General features: G+C 32.5%; 2 protein-coding genes across 3 annotated transcripts in view; both read right to left on the minus strand.

The window, feature by feature from the left end:
• Positions 1-2,679, minus strand: part of LOC110106876 — a 29,284-nt gene extending 26,605 nt beyond the window's left edge. Inside the window, exons 1-2 of one of the 2 annotated variants that reach the window (XM_020836945.2) lie at positions 2,495-2,679; positions 2,221-2,342 (exon numbers count right to left, since the gene is read on the minus strand). In XM_020836945.2, coding sequence (XP_020692604.1) covers positions 2,221-2,342; positions 2,495-2,555 — 183 coding nt within the window. In that variant the 5' untranslated portion in view covers positions 2,556-2,679. The remainder of the gene's footprint in view (positions 1-2,220; positions 2,343-2,494) is intronic. The other variant, XM_020836944.2, reaches the window with a different exon arrangement.
• Positions 2,680-21,950: 19,271 nt separating this feature from the next.
• Positions 21,951-24,659, minus strand: LOC110106868 (rust resistance kinase Lr10-like). Its single transcript, XM_020836929.2, has 2 exons — positions 23,808-24,659; positions 21,951-23,117 (listed from the first exon to the last, which is right to left on the minus strand). The coding sequence occupies exons 1-2, from the start codon at positions 24,529-24,531 to the stop codon at positions 22,015-22,017; spliced, it is 1,827 nt and encodes a 608-aa protein (XP_020692588.1). The 5' UTR covers positions 24,532-24,659; the 3' UTR covers positions 21,951-22,014.
• Between the last annotated feature and the right edge of the window lie 283 nt (positions 24,660-24,942).

A 24,942-nucleotide genomic window follows, 5' to 3' on the forward strand; every position in this document is an offset into this window, starting at 1 on the left:
TCTAACCTCCTCACTACCCCCACCTCATCTACAAAAACCATCTCACCTCCAAAATCTACAACAAAACCCCACTCTTCCCCTCATCAAGCTCCCAAATTCACCCAATGGAAATAAGACTCAAAACAAACCATCCTAAACCACACCATATTTTCACCTTGCATTCCCCACTTTCCTCCAACATAACCCCCACCTGTTACTCTCAAGCATCCAAACTCTCTGAATTGTGCCAAGCCATACTGGCAGAATTCTCTACTCTATAAAGATAGGGCACTTGGACCCTTGTCCAACTCGCCTCAATTGAATAATCCTTAGTTGACAGTGGACCTACATGCTCAAGCTCAACCCTGTTGGCTTACCAAACTGTTGCAAAGCCCGTCTTGTAGCTAAAGGATACAAATAATAACAGGGAATAGACTACTCTGAGACATTCAACCCAATTGCCAAAATCCATCCTACTCATTGTGGCTCTCCATCATAATTGGGCAGTCCATCAACTCGACATTTCCAAAGCCTTACTCCACAGTGCACTTCACGAAATTGTCTATATGGCTCAACCCACTAGTTTCAATGATCCACTTCATCCCAACTATGATTTACAACTCCACAAGGCTCTCTACGACCTCAAACAAGCCTAATTTAATACCATAAATATTAATTTCTAATAGCCCACCCCAAAAAAATAATAATAATAATAATAATGGTTCTCAACTTTCTCCAATTTTTGCTTCAACATGTCTTCAAAATCAGCCTCTATGATCCATCTCTTCTTATATACTCCCACAACAACACCCACATAATTCTTTTACTGTACATAGACGATATAACAACACCCACATAATTCTTTTACTGTACATAGCGATACTCTACTAACATGAATAACCCCTCCACCATATCCACCCTCATTAACGATCTTCATAAAAAATTTTCCCTCAAGAACCTAGGTTCAGCCTCAAACCACATCCACTCCCCCTACATACTTTCTATAGCACACTCAATAAGCCAATGAGATCCTCAATGAATTCGACCTCATGGATCACAAACAAATGTCTTCTTTCATTTCCCTCAAATCCCCCAAATCACCGAATAGCCCTGATTCCCTTAAAAACCCAGCTCTTTATCGCCAAATAGTAGGTTCTCTCCAATATCTTACTCTCACTCACCCCAATATCGCCTTTGCCACCAACCAACTTTGCCAATTTATGCACAAACCTTAAAACAAATATTTTTAGCAAATGAAGTGTCTCCTTCGCCATATCAAAGGCACCATCCACCTTGGCCTACCAATTACTGACGACAACCTCACACTTCACTCCTATTCCAACTTTGATTGAGCCTCGGATCCCTCTGACAAGACATCAACAACAAGCTAGTGCTCCTTCCTCAGCAACACTCTAATATCTTGGAGCATAAAGAAGCGTCCCACTGTTGCCAAATTATCAACCGAAGCTTAATACCGAGTCCTCGCAATTGCAGCTTTTGACATTGTTTGGCTTCGTCGACTACTAGCTGATTTCAACATTGTCCCCAACTCAGCAACTTCCCTCCGCTGTTAAAACATTTCTATCATAGCCCTTGCTACAAACCCGTCTTTCACGCTCGTACTAAATATGTTGAGATTGATTACCACTTCATCTGCGACCGATACAATCACAGGAAATCTCTGTCCATCACATTAACTCCAAAGATCAGCACACTGGCATTTTCACCAAAGCTCTATCTCTGCCTCAATTTCACCTTCTTCGTAGCAAATTAACTCTCCAATCTCCTGACACTTAATTTGAGAGGCCGTGATAAACTATCAGATAAGCAAGCCTCCATATGTTATTTTCGCAATGCAGGAACCAGCTCTCTGTTCAGAATTCACCCCCCACTACTGCTGCAGTTTACAGGCAGCTGGCAACATCCACTAGCAACTTAATCATATTAGGAATCTCACACTTGTATATATAGACATGCTCTATTGGCTGTAATACTGTATTTCGCTTGTTCTCTAAAATGAATACAAGTTATCCTCTAACTATCTATTTTATGCTTCCTCATTTTCTTTCCTTCTCAGCTTCCTCATTTTCTTTCCTTCTCTGATTCATCTTCTCAACCGTGAGCAGCTGTCTTCAAAGTATACCCATAAAGCATGTGGAAATGATAGAATAAGGTAGCTTTGTCGTAAAATAATATTGCAAATTTCCCACTTTATCCGAAACGAAGAAGGATGGCAAATACCTGATTAACTTGGGACTGCTGCATTACGCTTTCAAATTGCCCTCGAGCCATCTGAACATACCCTACTGCCCTGCCCGCTAGCCTCCCTGCGGCTTTAGCTATGAAGGGGAGGTCTTTAGGCCCTTCAAAGATTGCAAGAACAAAACTCAATTATAAACTGATAAACTTTAGCAGGAACGAAGGGTATTCGCAGATTATAGAAAGAAAAGTGGTGAAAGGGGGGCACATTCATGTCAAAATTTTAACATTCAGCGATAAATGCATCTAAATTTACCGATGAGAGCAGCAGTGGCGCCGATTATGAGGAAGAGCTCTCCATATGAAATACCTAGCATCGCGCGTCTGCTTTGATTCGATTACGGGGAACGGCGCAGACGACGGCAGTGAAGATCGAATAAACGACGGCGCAGAAAAGCCTGCAGCAGCGACGGAGAAAAGAAACTTATTGTGAAGCTAGGTGCCCACACAGCTCATCTTGACCAACAGGTTGAGAGCTTAGGCTTTCAACTAGGGCTGCAAGAATCAAACGTTAGACTAGCTACTCGTTGTGTTCGATTAAAGTTCGTTTGTGATTGTTTAATTAACTAAACAAACAAACTTGAACAATATTTTAAAAACTCGATTCTTAAATAAACAAACTTGAACACTAATATGTTCGGCTCATTTATGTTCGTGAAAAACATCATTTGAAGTTCGTGAACTTGTTCGACATTAAGCTCGATAAGAAGCTCAATTCGTGTTCGATTTTGAACTCGTGAATAAGCTCGATAAAAATAATTAATATTTGACTATATAATTAATAAATATAAATAATCATTGCCTTTGGTACATAGACTATTTCTTTATTATAAATGTGTTTATTCATAGATATGTTCATGAACGTGTTTGTTTGATAGTTAAAAAACAATCGCTAAATATGTTCGCGAACAAGCTCGATAAGCACTAAACAAACGATCATGAACTGAACATGAACCGAACATGAACACTCATTAATTTAAATGAACCAAACATGAACACAAACAATAAAGCTCGAACAAACATGAACCAAACTTGAACAAGCTGATATTAAATGAACACAAACATGAACACTCACATACTCGTCTTGGCTCGGTTCGTTTGCAGCCCTACTTCCAACTAATAGATCTTGAATTTGAATTTTTGTGTATGTGATGTGTGTATAAATTTGACTTAATTGATCTAAATGTCTTTAAAAAAAAAAAAAAACTAAGTGCCCGGCCTTATCTATGAATTTATGAAAATGATTTTTTTTCCCCTTATTATTAGATGTGGAGAGATGACAAATCATTAGTTGCTCTCAAAGCATAATTACTCTAGTAGCTGTATTTTAACTGAATTTTTATTACATTTTTATTATAGACAGAAAAAATCAAACGATTATCTTTCTCAATTATCCGCACATAATAAGTTCTCGTGGGGAGATAGATAGCACATTTTTGTTTTTACTTATATTATTCCATCCAATTAACTCAATTTATAAAACTACCCATCTTCAAATATTAAAATTCATACAAATTTTTATTCAAAACATTTAATTAAATTCTCAAAAATTTGATTATGTAGGTGGATACATAAATTTCAAATCAAAATATTCTCTCTTTTGACTATGGAATACTTTATTAAGTCCACCTCGAATGATATATATTTAAACAAGGTTAAAACATACTTCAAACATGATTCTAATTAGTTCAAACAACTTTAATAGAGTTGATTATAATGTTGATACACTACGATGCAATATCACTGTTGTCACTGTATTTTAACTGAATTTTTATTACATTTTTATTATAGACAGAAAAAATCAAACGATTATCTTTCTCAATTATCCGCACATAATAAGTTCTCGTGGGGAGATAGATAGCACATTTTTGTTTTTACTTATATTATTCCATCCAATTAACTCAATTTATAAAACTACCCATCTTCAAATATTAAAATTCATACAAATTTTTATTCAAAACATTTAATTAAATTCTCAAAAATTTGAGTATGTAGGTGGATACATAAATTTCAAATCAAAATATTCTCTCTTTTGACTATGGAATACTTTATTAAGTCCACCTCGAATGATATATACTTAAACAAGGTTAAAACATACTTCAAACATGATTCTAATTAAACAGAATTCAAGCAATTGAATGAGTTCAAACAACTTTAATAGAGTTGATTATAATGTTGATACACTAGGATGCAATATCATTGTTGTCATAACATAACAGAATATAAGGTAGATATAGCATAGTGTTGGTAAAACTGGGCACTTAGGCTTCGTTTGGGACGGCTTTTTTATTGCTTCTTAAAACAGCTTTTTAGTTCAAAAATTAAAATGTTTACACTAAAAAGCTGTTTTAAGAAGCAGTATGAAAGCCATCCCAAACGAAGCCTTAGTTTTACAAGCAACTCAAATATTCTCCTCTTTAAAAGGCCTTCTACTATATATATATATATATAATAAGCCATATTTGTCCTTAACGAAATTCATTCTAACATCCAAGATATAAATGTATTCTAATTTAAGGTACTTAATCTCAAATTATAATACTCAAAATATTCAAAAATGTAAGCAAAACTTGCCTCAAAATTTATCTCATTTTATCATATCTATAAAACACAAACATATTTTCATTAAATCATTTTTTTATTAATTTCGAGCACATTGATATATAGAAGTATACCTAAATTACAAGGTTAATAATATTTTTCTTACCTTAAGCAAGTTAACATTTCATTAAAAAAATGTTTTTTGAAATTGTAATTAAATGTAACTATAGCATTCATTGCCTTTCCACTAATCGAGTCATGCAGCGACTGATCCTTTGAATCCCACGGCTAGCATTAGTGGGAGGGGTTAGTGGAGTTAACATTTCATTAAATACTCTAAATGATTGTTTATTGTACTTCCCTAATTTCCCATAAATTTTACTCTAATAAGGAACTAGAGAAGTACTGTAAAAAAATATTGAATTTTATACAAGTGGTTGAACTCTCTTATAAATATAAAATCAAAATTATTTATAGGACAACACAACAAGTCATCTAGCACTACAGTGTTTGAAAGAGTGGTGTCGTGTCGCCATTAAAGTGAACTAACTCCCCAACGCTGAAACTTTTGCACCGTAGCGGTATTTGCTGATGTGAATCGATTACTTAGTGAATAGTCACGTCTTTTCACTCAGAGAATGTGGCTCTTAGAAGTTATAACTGCAACATCATGGTGTTGTTGACATTTGAGCATTGAGGCGTCTGAGTGGTAAAAAATGGCACTAAGGCATGAGAAATTAAGGTGTCACGGCATTTAAAAACAGAGAATCCAATGTTGTCAAGCTGACTTTTCGACATCGTGACACTAGTAATGCTGCAGTGTTGGTTGTGTTTCCACTGTAACGCTTACAAATAGAGAACTCTATGCAGCAATGTCCAATTTGTATCGCCTCGGTGATATTGAAAGTGGCTTTGTTTTGTTAAACGTCGCGTTGCTGTAAGCTTCTTAAAATTTCTTTCTTTTTTGAGATTTTTTTGTACAAAAAGTAATTAAAACAACACAATTTTACTAAAAATAAAGCACATAAAATAATACATAATTTACACTTATCAAAATCTCCCTGGCTTAAACTTTTGTTTATCATCAAGCAAATAAAAAAATTATAATTCTAATTAATTAAACAACCAAGGTAAAAAAATTGATAATTTAAAATTACTAAAATATAGAATAACAAATCATAGTCTAGAAGTAGTGATAATGATCAAACTTATAATTCTAGTTTAAAAAAATACTAATAATTATCCTAATCAATCACCCTTATTATTACTTAATTTGAATTTACATGTTATGAATATAATCATTTACTTTTGAATTTTGAATTGAATAATGTAGCTTAAAAATTAGATGTGTTTGTCGTTAAAATTAAAATTTTATTAGTTCACCATCATTTGTACAAGTTCTCTTATCTTATCCCTTATGAATTTAAGTATAAGATTGCAGTCAAGCTTTAAGCTTTTATCGTATACCAATGTTTAAATGTATTCTCTTTCTTTCTTTTTTTTTCTTTTCATTTCTTTTTAGAATCTTTTCATGTTTCTTTTCCTTTTTATTTTTGTGCAATACATAGTTAATGATTTTGAATATCACTTTTATTTAAAATTTTCTTACAATCTTAATAATTTTAATGTAAGGATTTAATTAGATAACTAATTCTAAATTCAACTTGCTATAGATTTCAATTTTAATCAACCCATATATATAATATTTAACCTTAATTATTCATCTTCAATTCAAAGGTCAATATATAAATGTATAACTTATAAATTCAAGTTGAGTCAATAATTTAAATGATTTAATTTAATTCATTATTAATTTTTTCATTCTATGAATTATAAAGCGATGTCAATTTAAACTATGATCTAGGATTTTATTATCATCCTAATTTTATATAATTTTTAATTATAACTTTTATTTGGGTTAAATAAATAATCGAATTGTAGAGATTTTAATAGAAGATAATATAATGGTATAAGTATAAGGGAAATTTAATCAAATGTAAATAAAAATACATCTGAACATTAGTAAATACATATATTTTTATATCAATGATAGAAATGTGCAAAACATGCGATATAAAATAAGGTAATACAACATATAAGATAACTAGTGCCACAAGCACCATCACACTACACTGGCTCTCATAGCCACCACCAATCATCATGTTAATATAATAATATAATATTGTCACTCTAACATATCATTGGGATCCCCCCCAAGCAAAGAAATGAAATAAAAATAAAAATATGCTAGATAATAAAAATAGCATTCAATATCTCTCTCTTCTCAAGCCAAAAGGAATATACCTAACTAGCAGAATATGGGTCTTCCTCCTACTCCTCATCATCATGGCCTCTCTCGCCAGGTTGTCAAATAAAAGGATTATAAGAAGGTGAGGATGGAAATTGAAGTTTATCAGCATGCTCCATAAAGGGCTACTTCTAAACATTCCAACAAGAGCATCATTAAAGTAAGTAATGTATCTATAATACTTTTTTGTTGGTCAATACTATGGGCCATCCTCATCCTCATCTCAATTTGGCAATCTTTAGATTCCTCAAAAAAGTGAATAACCTCTTACATTTTTTCTCTTAATTCAACCACCTAATCCTCCAGAGTTCTAGGAGTTCTGGCACTTCTACTACTGTTGTGGCTACCAAGCCTCCCAGACATTCTAGGCTCACTAAGGTCTCCTTCTTCCTCCTCTATCTCAGCTTGCTTAAAGCCAATTATTTTTCTTTTTGTAAGGGATACAAATGGAGAATAATTATTCTTAAGTTTTCTCCCCTCTTACACCCGCTATAACCCACAAAGCATAAACAAGAGAAGAGTGTAAACAGAGGTGATACCCCTAATAATGTACATGAGAGAGAAGAAAATAAGCTTCCCTATATCAATGGAATGCCCTATTTCAATAACATAGTTTAATAGGGTACTGACCTCATTTTTGTATGAGGTCATTAGGACTATTCCCAGACTCTAGATCAATCATGACCCCAAACCGATTTAGCCTCCAGGTCAATCTTGACTCAAGGATTCTCCTAGAATCTAAATCCTAGGATTTACTCTAAACCATAGGATTCTTCCAGACCAATCTAGACCTTAGGATCTATTTAGACCCTAGGATCCTTCTAGACTCTAGACCTTAGGACCTTCCTAAACCCTAGGGTTCTTTTAGACTCCAAATCCTATGATCTTCTTAGGCCCTAGGATCTACCTAGACCCTATATTAATGTATACCATATGATCTTTCTAGATTTTAGAGCCTTAAATCAATCTAGACCCTAGAACTCTTCTAGATTCTATATTTTCTCTAGATTCTAAGATCAATCCAGGCCTACAAGTCAATCTAGATCTCATATCTATTTAAAATTTAAAGATAATCAGAGCCTTCAATTAACCCAGGCATAGTCACTTCAACATCTTATCAAGGTTTGATCATATCCATCCACTTAAAATCATTCAATTAATTGCGAGCGATGTGGATAATTCAAATTTAAACACTCAAACCAAAAATCCAGCTCAAATCTAGACTTTTAAACCAAAATTCAAGGTCCAAAGGCTTAGGTCCTAAAAGCCTTTTTCGGTGATTTTTCAAATCTTTCAAACTTTAGTCAAATGACCTATGATTTAGAGTCTATCAATTGCATATTGATTGGACATGTCTTTAGAGGCAACCCTCCAAATTTAAGCTCATTCTGAGGTCTCTAACCCCATAAAGTGAATTGAAATCTAAAAAAACCTATAAAAAAATTCAAATATTTACTATCTATGCCACTAAATCGTTCATCCAATGGATCTTAATCTTGGAGTCTTCTCCAAACCCTCTGAGCACATCCAACCCCTTGATTATGACTCATTGAGTAATAAACTATATTTTGGTGGACCTACTTTGACCCTTAGTTGACCTGGGGTTAAATGACCAAAATGCCCCTTAAGGGTAATTTTGAAGTCTAAACTTCAACTTGGCCTTTTTAAATCAAATTTCAAAATATCTTCCAATACATCCTAATCATCATTAGGAGTGTAATGGGCTCATTCCCTGACCCTAGTCAAACCTAGTTAACCAGATCAACCATTTTGACCAAAATACCCCTTAGGGGTTTGAATAATCATTTCAAATCAAATGATCTCCAAATTTCTTGGAACAACTTCCAACTAGCTTCAAATGTCAAACCAAATCTATTGAACCTAAACCTAGGCCCTGGATCAACCTAGGTTGACCAGACTAACAGGCCTTTAAGGGTCTAAATAATCAATTTGATTGATTTGACCATTCTAGACCCTGAAATCACCTCTACCAGACTCCATTTGTCATTTCAAATCCATCTAATCCTGACTCAGGTCCTAGGTTAACCTGGTTGACCAAGTCAACCTAGGTTGACCTAATCAACCCTTAGGCTCTTTCACATCAAATCAAGCCTTAGATCAATGTCAAATACACTCAAAACTTCTTGATCTCTCTCCCTTAATGATTTGGACTTGACTGGACCATCGACCTAGTTAATAGTTGACCAAGTCAATTAAGACGAAAATCTAGCCCATCTTGACCTATTTAGGTCAAATCAAGCCATATGACCAAATTAATGTCTTCATGCCTTCAACATTATCCTAATCTTTGTGTCAAATACATTTGAACATTGCATGAATCAAGACATGGTAGTTTGGAGTCAATCTATTTTGACTTGGTCAAATCCCCTGCATTCAAGTTCTTACTCCATAGCCTTAAACCTTTTTAAAACCACTCTAACTAGCTAGAGTTCGACACTTGGAAGTCAAGATGACTGTTGACTAATCAAACTAGTTAATATTCCTTTTGAAGTCCCTTAAATGATCAAATTACCTACTCAAGCTAATCTATTCCAAACCTAGTCATTCCAATAGCCTTAGAGATTCTCTAGAAGGTTCTTAACAGGTCCTAATCCCTATATTAGGTTTAAATCAACTCTTAAGTATCCCATGTGGACTATATGCAAAAATCACCTTTCCACATGGACGTCCTTGGCCTGTCAAATTTCCTGCCCTCCCAACTATCCTAGCAAAGTGTCAGCCATCAGGGAATAAGACCATATTAATCCTACCCATCCCTTATAGTTTTAGGGTTTTGGAATTAGGAATTGAGCTAATTCCCTCAAGTTTAAATATCTCTCCACACTCAAGCTCTCTGGGAAAATTTCCTTTTTGTTCGAGCTCTCAAACAATCCCTCAACATTTCCCCATTCAAACCCTGCAGGTTAAAGTCATCGTCGGCGAGTCTCTAGCCACCTTAAGCTTCAAATTAATTCAGGCTCAATATCTTTCAATCCAAAGCATTTCAAGCCACAACTTCAATTAAGAAATTAAGCATGGACAATCCAGAAGCTTAGAGAGTCCAAGAAAGTAAAAATCCATCGATTGGATAAGGTGAAAACTTAAACCCTAAACTAGAATACATATACTTAAATAGCTTTTCATTAAGTTGTTTTAAGCTGGAGTAAACATCCCCCATGTAATATATTCATTCAAGGAATCTAAGTTTAAATTTTCAAATATTTTGATTGATTTGTTTAGGAGAACAAGCCAAATATCATTTTAGGTCTTCAGTTTAAGATTTTTTCGAGCCATACAGTATCTGGGCTGTTGATTCGTTAATCAACAGTGTAGATCTTGCTAATTTGTGGTTTAGTATAACCGCATGGTTCGTTCACCTATTCTAATCTTGGTTTGACGAGATCATAGTCGTTCAATACAAACGGAGGAGGATCAAACGTCTGTTGTACATATCTGAGTCATTTAAGTCAAAAGCGCGTGGGGCCCACCGCTAATTAAGTAGCACGGTAATGATTGGGTGCCGATGCAATCATTACCAATGATTGCCCACTACCGTATGGTTTTGTCCCACTAGTACGGATGTACCACGTGGCATCCCTATGCCAGATTGTTTAAAAATGATTTAAAATCATTTAAACCTATTTTCTATAAAAATTACTAAAAAATATTTTTAAATATAAAAATTAATATAATATATTATATTTTCTAGAAAAAAATATCTTTAACTTAAAATTCAAATTAATTAATTTTTTTTAAATGATCTTAAATATAAGATATTTAATATTTAAAATCAACATTTAATTTTAGGGTGCACACACTTGCACTTAGCCTAGGCTCTCTTATTTTTAGGAGTTGATTGTGATTATGTATATGTAGTCTCATTGTAAGCCCAAGGGTTAGCAAACCATTTATTCAAACCTATTTAAAACTAGCGATATCATAAGGACAATAATTAAGGACATGCCTAAAAAACTTATAATAATTAAATAAATTAGGATACACTTCTTATTGACTTCAAACATTGCACACTTAAACTTAGTGATATTCTCTATCCTAAGAAAAATTTCGAGCAACTTTAAAAATCATTAAGCCCCTTAATTTATTTATTTAATTTAAACATTCAATTAAGTTTTGAAACTTTCAAAAATTCTAATAAATCATATCCAAACTCAAAAAATGTACATAATACCTCAAATTGACCATAAATCAAAAACCTTAACTCAAGAAAACTAAAACCCCTTTAATTTGACATCAAATTTAAGTTTAATTCAATTTTAATTAAAAATCAATATTTAATTAATTTAATTAATTAAAAAATTAAATAATTCTAAAAAAAACTCAAATACTTGATAATCACTCTTTAGATCATTCCTAACCTTTGGAGGTGATTTTAAGAAGTTTAGAGTTCATTTGAATTAAAATCAATAAAAAGGCATTTAATTAAATCAATTTAAAAATTAAAATAAATATACAAATTTTGAAAAATCATAACTAATTTCAAAAAACTCCAAATTGATCAAAATAAAAGCATGCAACTCAAATTAAAATATAAGATTTGTCAAAAATATCAAGCCTTCAAAAATTGATCAAAGTAAAAAAGTTAACAATCAGTCAAACTTAAGTTAAAATTGAGCCAAAACTTCATAATGAAATATAGAAAAATTTAAATCCAGCATACTTATATTTTAATTGATCATCTTAAGATTTAAGATTTTATAAAAATACTAACGTTCTAGAATTTAAGCTTACTCAAAAAGTCTTTTATGACCCCTGAATTAAATGATTAAAATAACTTAGAAAATTTCAAAAAATTCAATAATTGAATTAAAAATCCAAACAATATAAATTTAACCTTAAAACTAGCAACCAATCAAGTTAATTAAAATTTCTAACCCCTTAATCAGATTGAAGGGATAGATTTTGAGGAAACTTTTTGCCCCTGTAGTAAGACTTGAAGTAATTAGGATTTTATTAGCCTTTGCCTATTTTAGAGGATTCAAATTATTTCAAATGGATGTTAAAAATTTCTTTTTGGATGGGGTGATTCAAGAGGATATTTATGTTGAATAATCTCTAGGTTTTGAAAATTCAAAATACTCAAATCATGTTTATAAATTGAAAAAGGCATTATATGGATTGAAACAGACACCTAGAGCTTAGTATGAGAGGTTGAGCACTTTCCTACTTGAGAGATCTTTTGAAAAAGGAAGTGTAGACACAACTCTCTTCTGAAGGAAATTGAGAGTCGATTTACTCATTGTACAAATTTATATTGACGATATCATATTTGGATCTACAAATAAAAATTTTTGTGATGATTTTTCTAAAATAATGAGTGGTTAATTTGAGAAAAGCCTAACATGAGATTTAAGTTACTTTCTAGGTTTTAGTATTAAGCAAATTGAGAAAGAAATATTTCTTAGTCAGTCGAAGTATGTTAAGAACAACCTCAAAAAATATAAAATGAATAATACTAAACCCATTAGTACACCTATGAGTTACTCAGTTCAGTTAGATAAAGACTCAAAGGAAAAATCTGTTGATAAAAAAAATTTAGATAAATTATTATATCTTTGCTTTACTTGATTGCTAGCAGACCCGATATTATATTCAATTTTTGTTTGTGTGCTAGATGTCAATTAAATCCAAAAGAATCACACTTGACAGCAGTGAAAAGGATTTTGAGATATCTCTTGGGAACTCAAAACTTAGGGATTTGGTATCCTAAGTACAGCTCTTTATTTGAAATAATTGGATATTCAGATTCGGACTTTGTAGATGTAGGGTTGATAGAAAGAGTACATTTGGAACATGTCAATTTATTAAAAATTCTTTAGTTTTTTGGTCCAGTAAAAAATAAAAATTTGTATCCCTATCTACTGCTGAAGCTGAATACATCACCTTAGGAAGTTGTGTGGCACAAGTTCTTTGGTTAAAACAACAGTTGATTTACTTAGGATTTTTTATAGGCACAATTCTAATTTATTGTAATAACATTATTGCCATTTACATTTTAAAGAATCTTATTCAACATTATAGAACCAAACATATTGACATAAGGCATCATTTCATAAGGGATCATGTATCCAAAGGAGGAGAAATTGAAATAAATCATATTTCAACTGAAAATCAAATTACAGATATTTTTACAAAACCACTAGCCTTTGATACTTTCAGTAAATTAAGAACAAGACTTAGTGTGATCAACCAAAATGCTTAAATAAATTTCTTCAAACTTGATATTTGTGTTTGTGTATTTTTCTATTTTAGTATTTCATGTGTGTTTTGTGATTTTGTGTTTTTTTTAATCTTGTGTGATTTTCAAATGTTTTCACATCGAATTTCATGTTTCTAATTGATCGTGCAAATTTTTCCAAGTGTTATATTCGTACTGTACAAAATTATTTTTGTCCCCTACAAATTCTGTAACGTATCGATCGTTGGGTATGTCTAGTTGTGTATAGCTTTTATTTTCAAAACACTTTGTACTGCACGATCCCCAGATCATCCAGGACAATGTGTACTCATTCGTATGTACGCATATAGATGGTTATACGGGCATAATCAATTATTATAATTGATCTTATGTACGAACATGGAGTTCGTACATATAAACCATGTGTCATTCAAATATGAGGGATGAATCAAACTATCATTAAAATAATCTTAAATAATCGATCATCCCGGATGAACAATTGTTCATCTGTACGATCGTATGGTCAAAACGTCTGTACGAAAGAATGTCTCGTAAATTCTATGAATACGAAAAGTTGTTTCATTTTGAACGTATTCATTCGTAAATACAAAATTTATTTTCGTACGTATGGACATATCAATCGTGTTGTACAAACTGATTTTTGTACATACGAAAGATCATTTTTTTTATATAGAAGGCTTTAAAACTCAAATCTCATTCACTTTATTGGCCTTTCAAATCCTTCTCATTTTCCAATCCTTCAAATAGCAAGTTCTAGCAAGAGGGGTAGACTTACTAAGGGTCCGTATTCCAGGAGTGAAGACGACGACTTTCTGTTCAGAACAAATGAGTAATCATTTCCTAGGCTTGTATCAGCCAAAATCACACCTTCTAGAGTTCTTCTCCAATAAAACATAAACTTTCAAGTGATGCCTCTTTTTGCTTCCGCTCAGTTCGATTTTATCCCGACTCTTATTCACTCTTACAATCAGGAAACTTTCACTACTTTCTTGCCAATATGAACTTTTGCACTGACCAAAGTAGGATTTTGTTTTATGTTCTAAAAAAGCAGGTTGAGATAACCAAGAAAGATTTAGGAACCTAGTTGCAGTTGAGGACCCAAGGAATAAGAGACCACACTTTGACCTCTGCTTCTGATTTTTGACTAACTGAAATAAACAAAGTAATTAGATGGATAAAAGAAGTGTGTCATTTTCCTAAGGAGTCCACTTTAAACCAAAATGCTAGGATCATCCGTCATGTTCTTAGAACCTTTATAATTCCTAAAGCTAGTGACTGTATTAATATTAGTCCTCTTCTTTCCACTATCACTTACCTGATCATGACTAGTCAACCTATAGATAAAGCCCAGCTCATTCTTGACTATATTTATGGGCTATATGAAATTGGTCATGTCTCTCATAAGAGAAAGAATAACATTTCCTTAGGACACCTAGTGACCTATATTCTTAAGAAGAAGTACAATCTAGTTGATCCTGATCCTCATCTAGAATTGCTTGTATACTACACTGAAGCTTCATTCCAAGTAATTTTTGGGAGAGGTGATGGAAGTGAGCATTCTGAGGGATAAGGGGGAGCACCTACACCTACACCTGTGCTTGCTCGAGGACCAGCCTTTCAAGAGATGGTCCAGCGCTTTGATAGACTTGAGATTCATTTTGATCAACACTTTGATCAGATTGAGACTCACCTTCACCAACAGGATGCACAATACCAGCAGGACATGGGTTGGATCCGAGTTCAGTTCGACTTGGCGAACTAAAATGTAACTATGATAAATAGCTATTTTAATATGTTCAACCAGCCACCTCCTCTAGACTAGCGACCCTTAGAGTGTTAGATGTGCTTCTTATGTGATTGTCTTTGCCTGTGCTTAGTGATATGATGTGATGACTTTCATAGTTTCAATGATTGGCTTTTATTTTTGTTTTTATGTTTGGTGTTTCGTTATAGTACTATTGATATCATCTGAGCTTGAATGTATTATCTTATATTGATATCAATAAAAATTGTTATGTTTTTATTTAGCTAATTTTATTCTTTATTTGAAATGTTTGTTTGCCTATATGATAATCCTGACTTAATTGATCTAAAAAGTAGTATAATTTGAAATGAAATACAAAAATTAAATTCATTAGAAAATCTAATTTTTTAAACTGATTGTATAGTATGATAATATTTCATACGGGGTGATTTGATAGTTATTTTTCTTGACAAGCAATGAAATGAGCAGAAAAATTTTCTATGTATAGATCGTACATACGATAATTTTATATCATCCCAAGACGAACGTCTATGTTCTATTCTTGAACAATGTTCATACATAAGATAATTTTTATTTGTACAGGGATAATGGTCTCTGGTTTGTTCTCGAACACAATTCATACGGACGATATTTTTTTATTATACCAGGATGATCTCTAGTTTGTCCTCGAACACAGTTTGTATGGACGATGTTTTTCGATCATACCGGGATGATGGCCTCTAGTCTATCCTCAAGCACAGTTCGTATAGATGATATTTTTTTATCGTAATGGGACGATTTCACTTTATTCTAAATTCGTAGTAGTATGTTGATTTGTTTTGTTTGCGCTTTGCGTGTTTATTAAAAAAAATTGCAATGTTCTTAATAGAAGATCCCTTATACTCACATGCTTATTAATTTAGGGGGAGTTAAGGAGAAATTTATGATTAAGATTTTATTCAAATAATAATTATTTTGCCAACATCAAAAAGGGGGAGATTGTTGAGATAGTTGCTATTTAGTTTTGCATGGTTGATCTTCTTACAACTTGTATGTTTTTGATGATTTCAAATATTATTGCATTGATTATTATTTCTCGTAACATATCTTTGGAAGAATTATTTTGCTCATGGGTGTACTAACATTTCAGGGAAATCATACTCCGGATTGTTGAAGACTTCAAATCAAAAGATCAGTTTAGAGTGTATTGTAAATTGAAGTCTTTAATTTTTATTTTATTAAGTTTGAGAGTGTGTGATTATAAATAAGTAATTTAGCACACACACACTGGGGAGAGTTTTAGAATTCATATTTTTAAACTGATTGTATAGTACGATAATATTTCATATGGGGTGATTTGATAGTTATTTTTCTTGACAAGAAATGAAATGAGCAGAAAATTTTTCTAAGTATAGATCGTACATACGATAATTTTATATCATCCCAAGACGAACGTCTATGTTCTGTTCTCGAACATTGTTCATACATAAGATAATTTTTAATTGTACAGGGATAATGGTCTCTAGTTTGTTCTCGAACACAATTCATACGGACGATATTTTTTTATTATACCAGAATGATCTCTAGTTTGTCCTCGAACACAGTTTGTATGGACGATGTTTTTCGATCATACTGGGATGATGGCCTCTAGTCTATCCTCAAGCACAGTTCGTATAGATGATATTTTTTTATCGTAATGGGACGATGGCCTCTGGTTCATCCTCGAACAAAGTTTGTATGGACGATAATTTTTTATCGTATTGGGACGAACGGGTCTGGATTGTCATAGTTCATTTCGTCCTGACAGTTCGGACATACGACCTTTGAAAAATTTTCAATTCGTACTAGACGATGATCGGGTATAAATTCATTTCATAGCAATTTATAATGAGTTTGTACGCAACAATATTTGAATTGCTCGTATGTATGAATATACGATCGTATAGTATGATCGTAGATGTCAAATTTGGAAAGTTCATTTTTTCTGGACGGTTTTTTGTGTCTTTTGTATAAAAGATTCACTAAAAACTATCAAAGGCCTTTTTATCATTTGGTCTTCGTGATTTGTAAAGGTCAATTAAAGAAGAGAGTGTGAGAGAGTGTTTAAGAGAGATTTCTTTCTAGTGGAGCATGAAGGGTTCACGAGATTACTCAAATGTAAGGATCTTTGTGTGTAGTTTATGTTTCTTGACTTTTTCTCTCATCTTTCTAGATTATTCAAGTGAAGATCTTTCAAGAAAATTTGGTTCTCTACTGTCACTTAGAGAGTGTGAACAGCCAAAGGTTCTCTGCTGATACTTGGAGAGTGTGAAAAGCTGAATGTTCTCTATATATACTTGGAGGGTGTGAAAGGATGACAATTCTCTCCTGACACTTGGAGGGTGTGAAAGGATGATGGTTCTCTACCGCACCGGGGATTGGTAGAAGAGAGTTTTTGTGAAGGCTTCTCTGCCTTGCTGTGGGAGCAAAATAAGAGTCACTCTGGTAATAGTGCAATACCTGAAGTGGGAGGCTTCAGGGAGTGAATGTTGGTTGTGTTTGACCGAATTACTATAAATCTTTGTGTCTTTTATTTCTGCTTCTTGTTTACTTACTTACTGCAAGTTATTATTTACGTGGTTGAAAAATTATTTTGAAAATTTTAAAATTAACTTGCTATGAATCATTAATCGGTTTCTTTTAAAATCCAAGAAGGTTAATTTTTTAAATTACCAATCACCCCCTCCCCCTCTTGGTTAGCCTTGGGACATTAACTTAGGTTTAACAACCTAATTATGATTCAACAAGGATCAACAACTAATGTACTCACGAGGGCTTATATGAGAGTGTTTCTATAAAATTATCAAAGGTTCATCTTGGGAACCCAAATAAATTCATATTCATGTTTGATATGTTGTGATTGATGCAGCTTAGATCTCCACACTAAATGTGTTATACGATAAGTAATATAAGTGTGGGAAATATGCCTCATCATTCCAAATGAAAATAATTTAACTTCAAGAAAAGAATTTATCAATCTATGTGAATTATAATACCTTTCCTAAATTTTGAAATTGTACACTTTAAATCAGGATGGTAAAATTATTCAAGTGTGGGAGGTGTCTTATCTTCCTTAAAAGCTTTCAAATTTTACTTTAAGATATGAGTTTTCACTTTCTAAAACAGAATTTTTAACTTTTAACTCATGTTCTCTTTAATATAATTCAGCCATAAATACCTTAAAATTATTATTAAGTTTATTATAAGATATTTTTAATAAATCATGCTTCTTATTCAAATTATCAAATTTATCTAGCAAAGCCATGTGACTGATATCTATAACATCATAAACTTTTCTAATGTTTTCATACACTTTTTGTAAATTCAAATGCTCAATAATAAGGTTTACACTTAATTTTTTGAATTTCTTATATGCATTATGAATTTTCTTTGAAACTTCAAATAATTCATCATAAAATAGATCACATACCTCCTCTTAATCTGAATGATCAATGTTATCTATCATTAAGCTTAGATTTGTAACCTCCTCTTCTACTTTTATTTCTGAAGAGTTTAAAACAAAGTCAATACAAAAAGCACTTTGCATCCTTTTCTTGCCCTTCATGATGTTAGTTTTCTCCTCAGCTTTCTCCTTACTAGGATATTAGCTTTGATATTTGAGCACTCAGTCTTTATATATCCAGGCTTTCTATATTCATAACAAATAGCTTCATTAGAAATATTTGTATTCTTATTAAATATATCATTATTCCAATGTTGATGTCCTCTTTGCTTTCTCTTAAGGAAACTTTTGAATTGTCTTGTCATCAATGCAATATCTTCTTCATCCTGTGGTATTGATTGATCACTTTCTAAATTCTCAACTTTCAAGGCTATATTCTTTTCTTTCCACTTATCAACTGTGTCAATCTATCTTTTATTCACTCCTTACTCATAATCAATCAGTGATCAAAGAATATTTTCAATAGAATACACATTTTCAAGTCTTTAGACTCAATTATGGCAGTTATCTTTGCATTATAAGCAGTAAGTAAACAACGTAAAATTTTATTAATTTTTTTCAAAATTTGTGAGTTCTCTACCTTAAGCATGCAATGAGGTAACAATATGTGTAAACCGTGTATACATATCAGAAATTGACTCATCTGGTTTCATGCAAAATAGTTCGTAGTTATATAATAAAATAGACAACCTAGATTGTTTCACCTCTTTTGTCTCTTCATAAGTTATGCAAAATCTATCTTAGATATTTTTTCCAGTTTTGCAGGTAAAAACACGCATATAGTCCTTTGAATTTAAAGCATATAAAAAATTGTTTAAATATTTTGCATTCAAGTGTACTAATTCTTTTTCCTTAAATGTCCAATCAATAAATGATGCTTTTTAAGTCTAATGTCATCAACAAGTCTAGTAAGTCTGGTATAACCTTCCTATAATAATATCCACATGCGATAGTCAAGTAATTGTAAGAAAGTAAAAAGGTGAGTTTTCCAAAAATCATATAGAATATTATCAAATATAGGTGGTCTAGTAATCATATTTCCTTTAGGAGTATTTCGGTTTCCAAAAGTCACCATGATCGAGTTTTACTTATAAAAATATGCTCTAATACCAATTAAAAGTTCGTGCATATTGTTAAACCTAATAGAACTGTCCCAATGCTAACCAAGAGAGGGATGAATTGATTATTTAAATTTTTCTTGAAAACCTTTTTAAAAATTTAGGTCAATAATCCTCAAATATGTGATTGCTTAGTAAAATAATTTTCACACAATCTTTCAACTACAAAGATTTAAATATAAGAAATAAAAATGCAAAATAAATAAATAACACAAGAAGAACACCATATTTTATAGAGGTTTGGTCAAACCCAACCTATATCCACTCCCTAGAAAGTCCTTCTCCATGTATTTCACTAAACAATAATGACACTCATTTTTCCCTCACAATAAGACGGAGAAGCTCTTAAAAACTCTCATCCACCAACCTAGTGTGGCAGAGAACCAACGCTTTTTACACTTTCCAAGTGATGACAGTGTACCATCACATCCTTTTTCGCCCTCCTAGTGAGGCATAGAATTGATACATCATTTTTCACCCTCCTGGTGAAGGCGGAAAATCATCACGTCCTTTTTCATCCACCAGGTGAAGGCAAAGTACCTTGATCTAATATTGAAGATCTTCTCCCAAGAGCATCCAAAGAAGTCGAGAAGAAACTTAAAGAAGAAGACAAAAAAAGATCCTTACCTTAGGCAACCTTATGAATCTCTCACAATTTCCCTTCATTAGATATCTCACTCTTCACTCACAAAAATTTTCCCAAACACACTCTCAATGGTCACTCTCAAAAAAAGTTTACAACAAAGGATTTTCTCAGTCAATTTTTAGGACTTAATTTATAGAAAACCCATGAAAAACCATCCAAAATTTGAAATTTACAAGAGATCCATCCTACAATTGTACGGTACGATCGTATATCCTATGGGGCAAATAGTTCAAAAAATCATGCCTTTCATTTAGTACGATTTGGTATGAACCTTATTTCATACTCTATTAGACGTCTGTACGAATGAAGATCGTATTATATGAACTATTAAAAAATGAACATGTTCGCCTTATACAATATGCTATGAAAAAAATTTCATACTCTGTTAGTCGTTGTACGAATTCGGATCATACTGTATGAATTATTTAAAATTGAACAAGTTCATCTGGTACGATATCATACAAAAGAAATTTCATACTCTGTCAGTCGTCTGTATGACATGACATCGTACTGTATGACTAGTTCAAATAATTCAAGCCATGATTTGATGAACTGTGTTTGGAGGAAAACTAAGTCAAATTGTACAATACGATTAAATATCGTATAGTACAATTAGTGTTAAAATTTTAAGTTTTAACTATCTCTCTCTCTATCTCTCCAGTGTGTGTGTGCACAGTTACCCAATTACAATCATATTCGCTCACACTTAATAAATAAAAATAGAGCTATACTAACTCTATTACATGAAACCCTATTCTACTCTATCTTGAAGTCGTCAACAATTTTGAATATGATTTTCCTGAAATGTTAGTAAACACTAAAATAAGTAAATAAAAATATCCAAGATATGCTAGTAGAAATAATAAAATTATCAGCACAATAATTAGTTTTATTGTCATCAAAATAACAAGCTCAATCTTGATTCTTGGGTTGCAACAAAAATGACCGTAGTTAGGTGATGGTGGTCGGAAAAGACTATAATCAACATATAATGATGGTCAAAGAAACCATAGTCAACGAATGAACTAGCTTGGCTCACTTATACCCCTACATGAATGCAATTGAATAGCTCTTCAAAACAAAGCTAAGTGTCTATTTGTGATGACCTTCTTACCACTTTATTTTTTTAGAACATAGTGAAAGTTGCTACTTGCATACTATATTTTTGTTAATTTGAAGAAATTTTCATGCAAGGAATCTACTTTTTATAATAACTTTCAAAAAATTTGCTTCTCCCACAACAAATTTTCAACTTCCTTTATAAAATATATACTATGGCCTTTCCAAACAAACCTAAGTCTTTAAATTTAACCAATTCATGCATTAGATCAAAAAATGCATTAGATCCTTGCATCCAAAAAATCTTTCAAGAACTTAATTTCAATATTGTACAACATAACATATATTTGCTATAATTTAAGCAAGCATATCACTTCATTAGCTCATGCAACCAACAGATTGTATCATGCAGTATCTTAATGTTATCTAAGTAGAATATTGACATGTATTACTTGATTGATATCATCAATAAGAAATTCATGAGAAATCAACATAAATTTCTTCATCAAAATAAAATGTTTTAAAACACATTTAGTAAAAAATAATTAAAATAACAACAAAGACAGATTGAATGCACCAAAATATGAAACTAATTAATTAATCCTTCAAAATTTCCTCATAATTGGTTGAGATGCAGACCTTCAATTTTTTTTTTTATGATTTCTTGAGACATAAACATTGTCTGATTGATCAGAGGAAGGAACAAATGGTGTTGGGGGCATCTCCAAGCTTTGAAAGATCATTGTGAGCATTTGAACAACTTTTCTCATTGATGGACGTTCTGCAGGATTCCACTGTATGCACCAAAGTGCTATTATGGCAAGCCTTTTCATAATTTCTTCATTTCCCTCCATTTCCAAAGCTAATCCCAAGCTATTACTATGGACCAACTTGTTATATATCCACTCTGGAAAATAAATTTCACTGAGGTTCTCAATTGTAGGATCAATATTTTTCCTCCTACCAATCATTTCTAACAGAAGCATTCCATAACTATACACATCAGATTTATGAGAGACAGGTCCAAAGTTTCTAGAGTAGACCTCTGGTGCTATGTATCCCATGGTGCCTCTTGCAGCACTTATTATCACAATGCTTTGATCTCTAGAGCATAGCTTGGCCAAGCCGAAATCTGAAATTTTTGGATTGAAGTCATAATCTAACAAAATATTATGGGGTTTGATGTCAAAGTGAACAATTCTTTGATTGCATCCTTGGTGCAAATAATTAATCCCTTGGGCAATGCCAATTGCAATCTCATGCAACTTCTCCATAGTAAAAAAGTCATGTCTCTTCTCTGATTGACCCAAGAAAATATACTTTTCCAATGAGTTATTTGGCATAAACTCATACACAAGGGCTCTGTTAGTTCCATTTGAGCAGAACCCCAAGAGACGAACTACATTGACATGGTGAATTTTTCCTATTGTGGCAACTTCGTTGACAAAATCATCTCCATTGAATTTTGATGCTTCTAGTAATTTAACAGCTACAGGAATTCCATTAGTCAGCTCACCTTTGTAGACACTTCCAAACCCTCCTTGGCCCAGCTTATGCTTAAATTTCTTTGTCATTTTTTTAATATCAGCGAAATTGTATCGAGTTAGTGTTGTGGACTTGTAGGTTGCAAGAAATTTTTCCACCTTTATGTGCTTTTGTTTTTTATTTCTATATTTTTTGAAATAGTAGAGAACCACAAGAGCTACAATTAGAAAAATCACAAGTGATGTACAAATGGCAATGCCTGCAAAAAAGAAAATGTTAACATTCATTAGTGCAACTTTCCTATTTATAAGCACCACGATTCCAAAATTTTGCAAAATTTTAGGCATATAACCCTTTTAAAAGAAATTTAGGTTGGAAGTCCGAGCAAAACTGAAAAAAAAAAAATGTGATTGCTCCAAATATCTACAACGATCAGATGTAAACCTTGGAAAAACATACATGGACAAAATATTAGTTTGTTAAGCCAAAATTAATAAAAGTAACATAAATTTGAAGATAAGAGTAATAAAACATGTTTGGAACTTATTTTTCTTTGCTATGATAGAAGAGAGAATTTTGCATGAAAATATCTCTGCCGTAACCTTCTAAATATGATTGCTAATTACCTTTTTCCATGAAAGTTTTATCTAGTTAAAATAAATTTTCTATTCCTATATGATTATTGGTTCTCATTGGGTGCCATATATATATAAATGATTTCATGGTTTCTCTTTGATTTCTTTTTTTTTTTTCCCCTAAAAATTTTATCATTAAACTAAAAATAGGATCTGTGGCTGTTGATTGTCTTAAACATATAAATAAACTATAGAGAAAATAAGAAGTTTATAATATTAATTCCTTACAAAAAAAAAGAACAGAAAAGAAAAGATGCAATTCATCTCTCGACGCAAAAAAATTAAACAGAAGATTCAGATAGATACAAACTCACCATGGTGAGAATCCTCTGAATAACAAAATTTTTTATCCATTCGGATATTATATCCACATTTTTTGCCTTGACTTGAACATGAATAACAAGCCCGAAAATTATCAACTACATTCGGATACAAAGAAGCCGTTTCTCCTTGCATGCTCTTCGATGCTATTACTTGTATCGATTGACCAAAAGAATCAGAAAGAAATTCGCCGGTATATATTTCGATGCATGAAGAAGGAAGTATGCCCATTCTCACATATTTAGTAAGAGCATAAACAAAAGAACCTGGTTCACTGAGGCAAGAGATTGGCCCAACTATGTTATCATAGCCAGTTCTCCAACTTAGCTTGGTTGTGCAGTTCAGAAGAACAAAACCTGATACAGCTACAGTGAAAATTGAGCCGTTGACGTTAGGCAGATTTCGGATACCTTTTCTCCATGGGCAATTAATCGAAGAAGATGATAGAAGAACTTGAATAAAGATCCCATAATAATTATCATAGTCAATAGATGTTACTCTGTAAGATTCTGAAGAAGGGAGGGTGATAATTGTCTCGTTGGTGGAGGAGCAGGACAGATTCGCACTTGCTCCTGCTGTCCTGCAACTATTGGAGCTGCTTTCAAGAGTAAAAGGGAATTTGATCTCCATATCTCCACACATGGGGGAAGGGCAGTCATTGGAGAGGGCATAGGCTATTGGGAAGATCCCAAGCAGGAGAAGATGGTACCAAGGCATTGCAAGAAGGGCGAATTGGGAACAACAACGTAGCCCATCTTGCAAATGCAGTTTTTAAACAGCATTTAATTCATTAATTACAGCTTCTAAACTTGACTATTCCACCGAAAAGACTCTACTGGTCAATTGTATTAAACAAAAGACTTATTATGGATCAGGGTAGGCTTTGAAGAAAAAAACGACGATGACTAATTTTATGTGGCCAATAAGAAAAGAGGTATTTGATATGGTTTGGAATTCCAAGTTTTGAAAAGTCCAGCTTATTAGGATAGTGGAAATAACGACTAGCAAGACTTAGACCCAATTAATGGTCAGCAAGTCAAATCAATTAATGAAAATGAACAACTGCATTTTTTGTTAAAGTTTTGATGGACTAATGATAAATCTTTTATCGTAAAACTTAAGAATGAA

Source organism: Dendrobium catenatum, unplaced genomic scaffold (genome assembly GCF_001605985.2).
Source record: "Dendrobium catenatum unplaced genomic scaffold, ASM160598v2 fragScaff_scaffold_1680, whole genome shotgun sequence".
NCBI classification, from domain to species: domain Eukaryota; kingdom Viridiplantae; phylum Streptophyta; class Magnoliopsida; order Asparagales; family Orchidaceae; genus Dendrobium; species Dendrobium catenatum.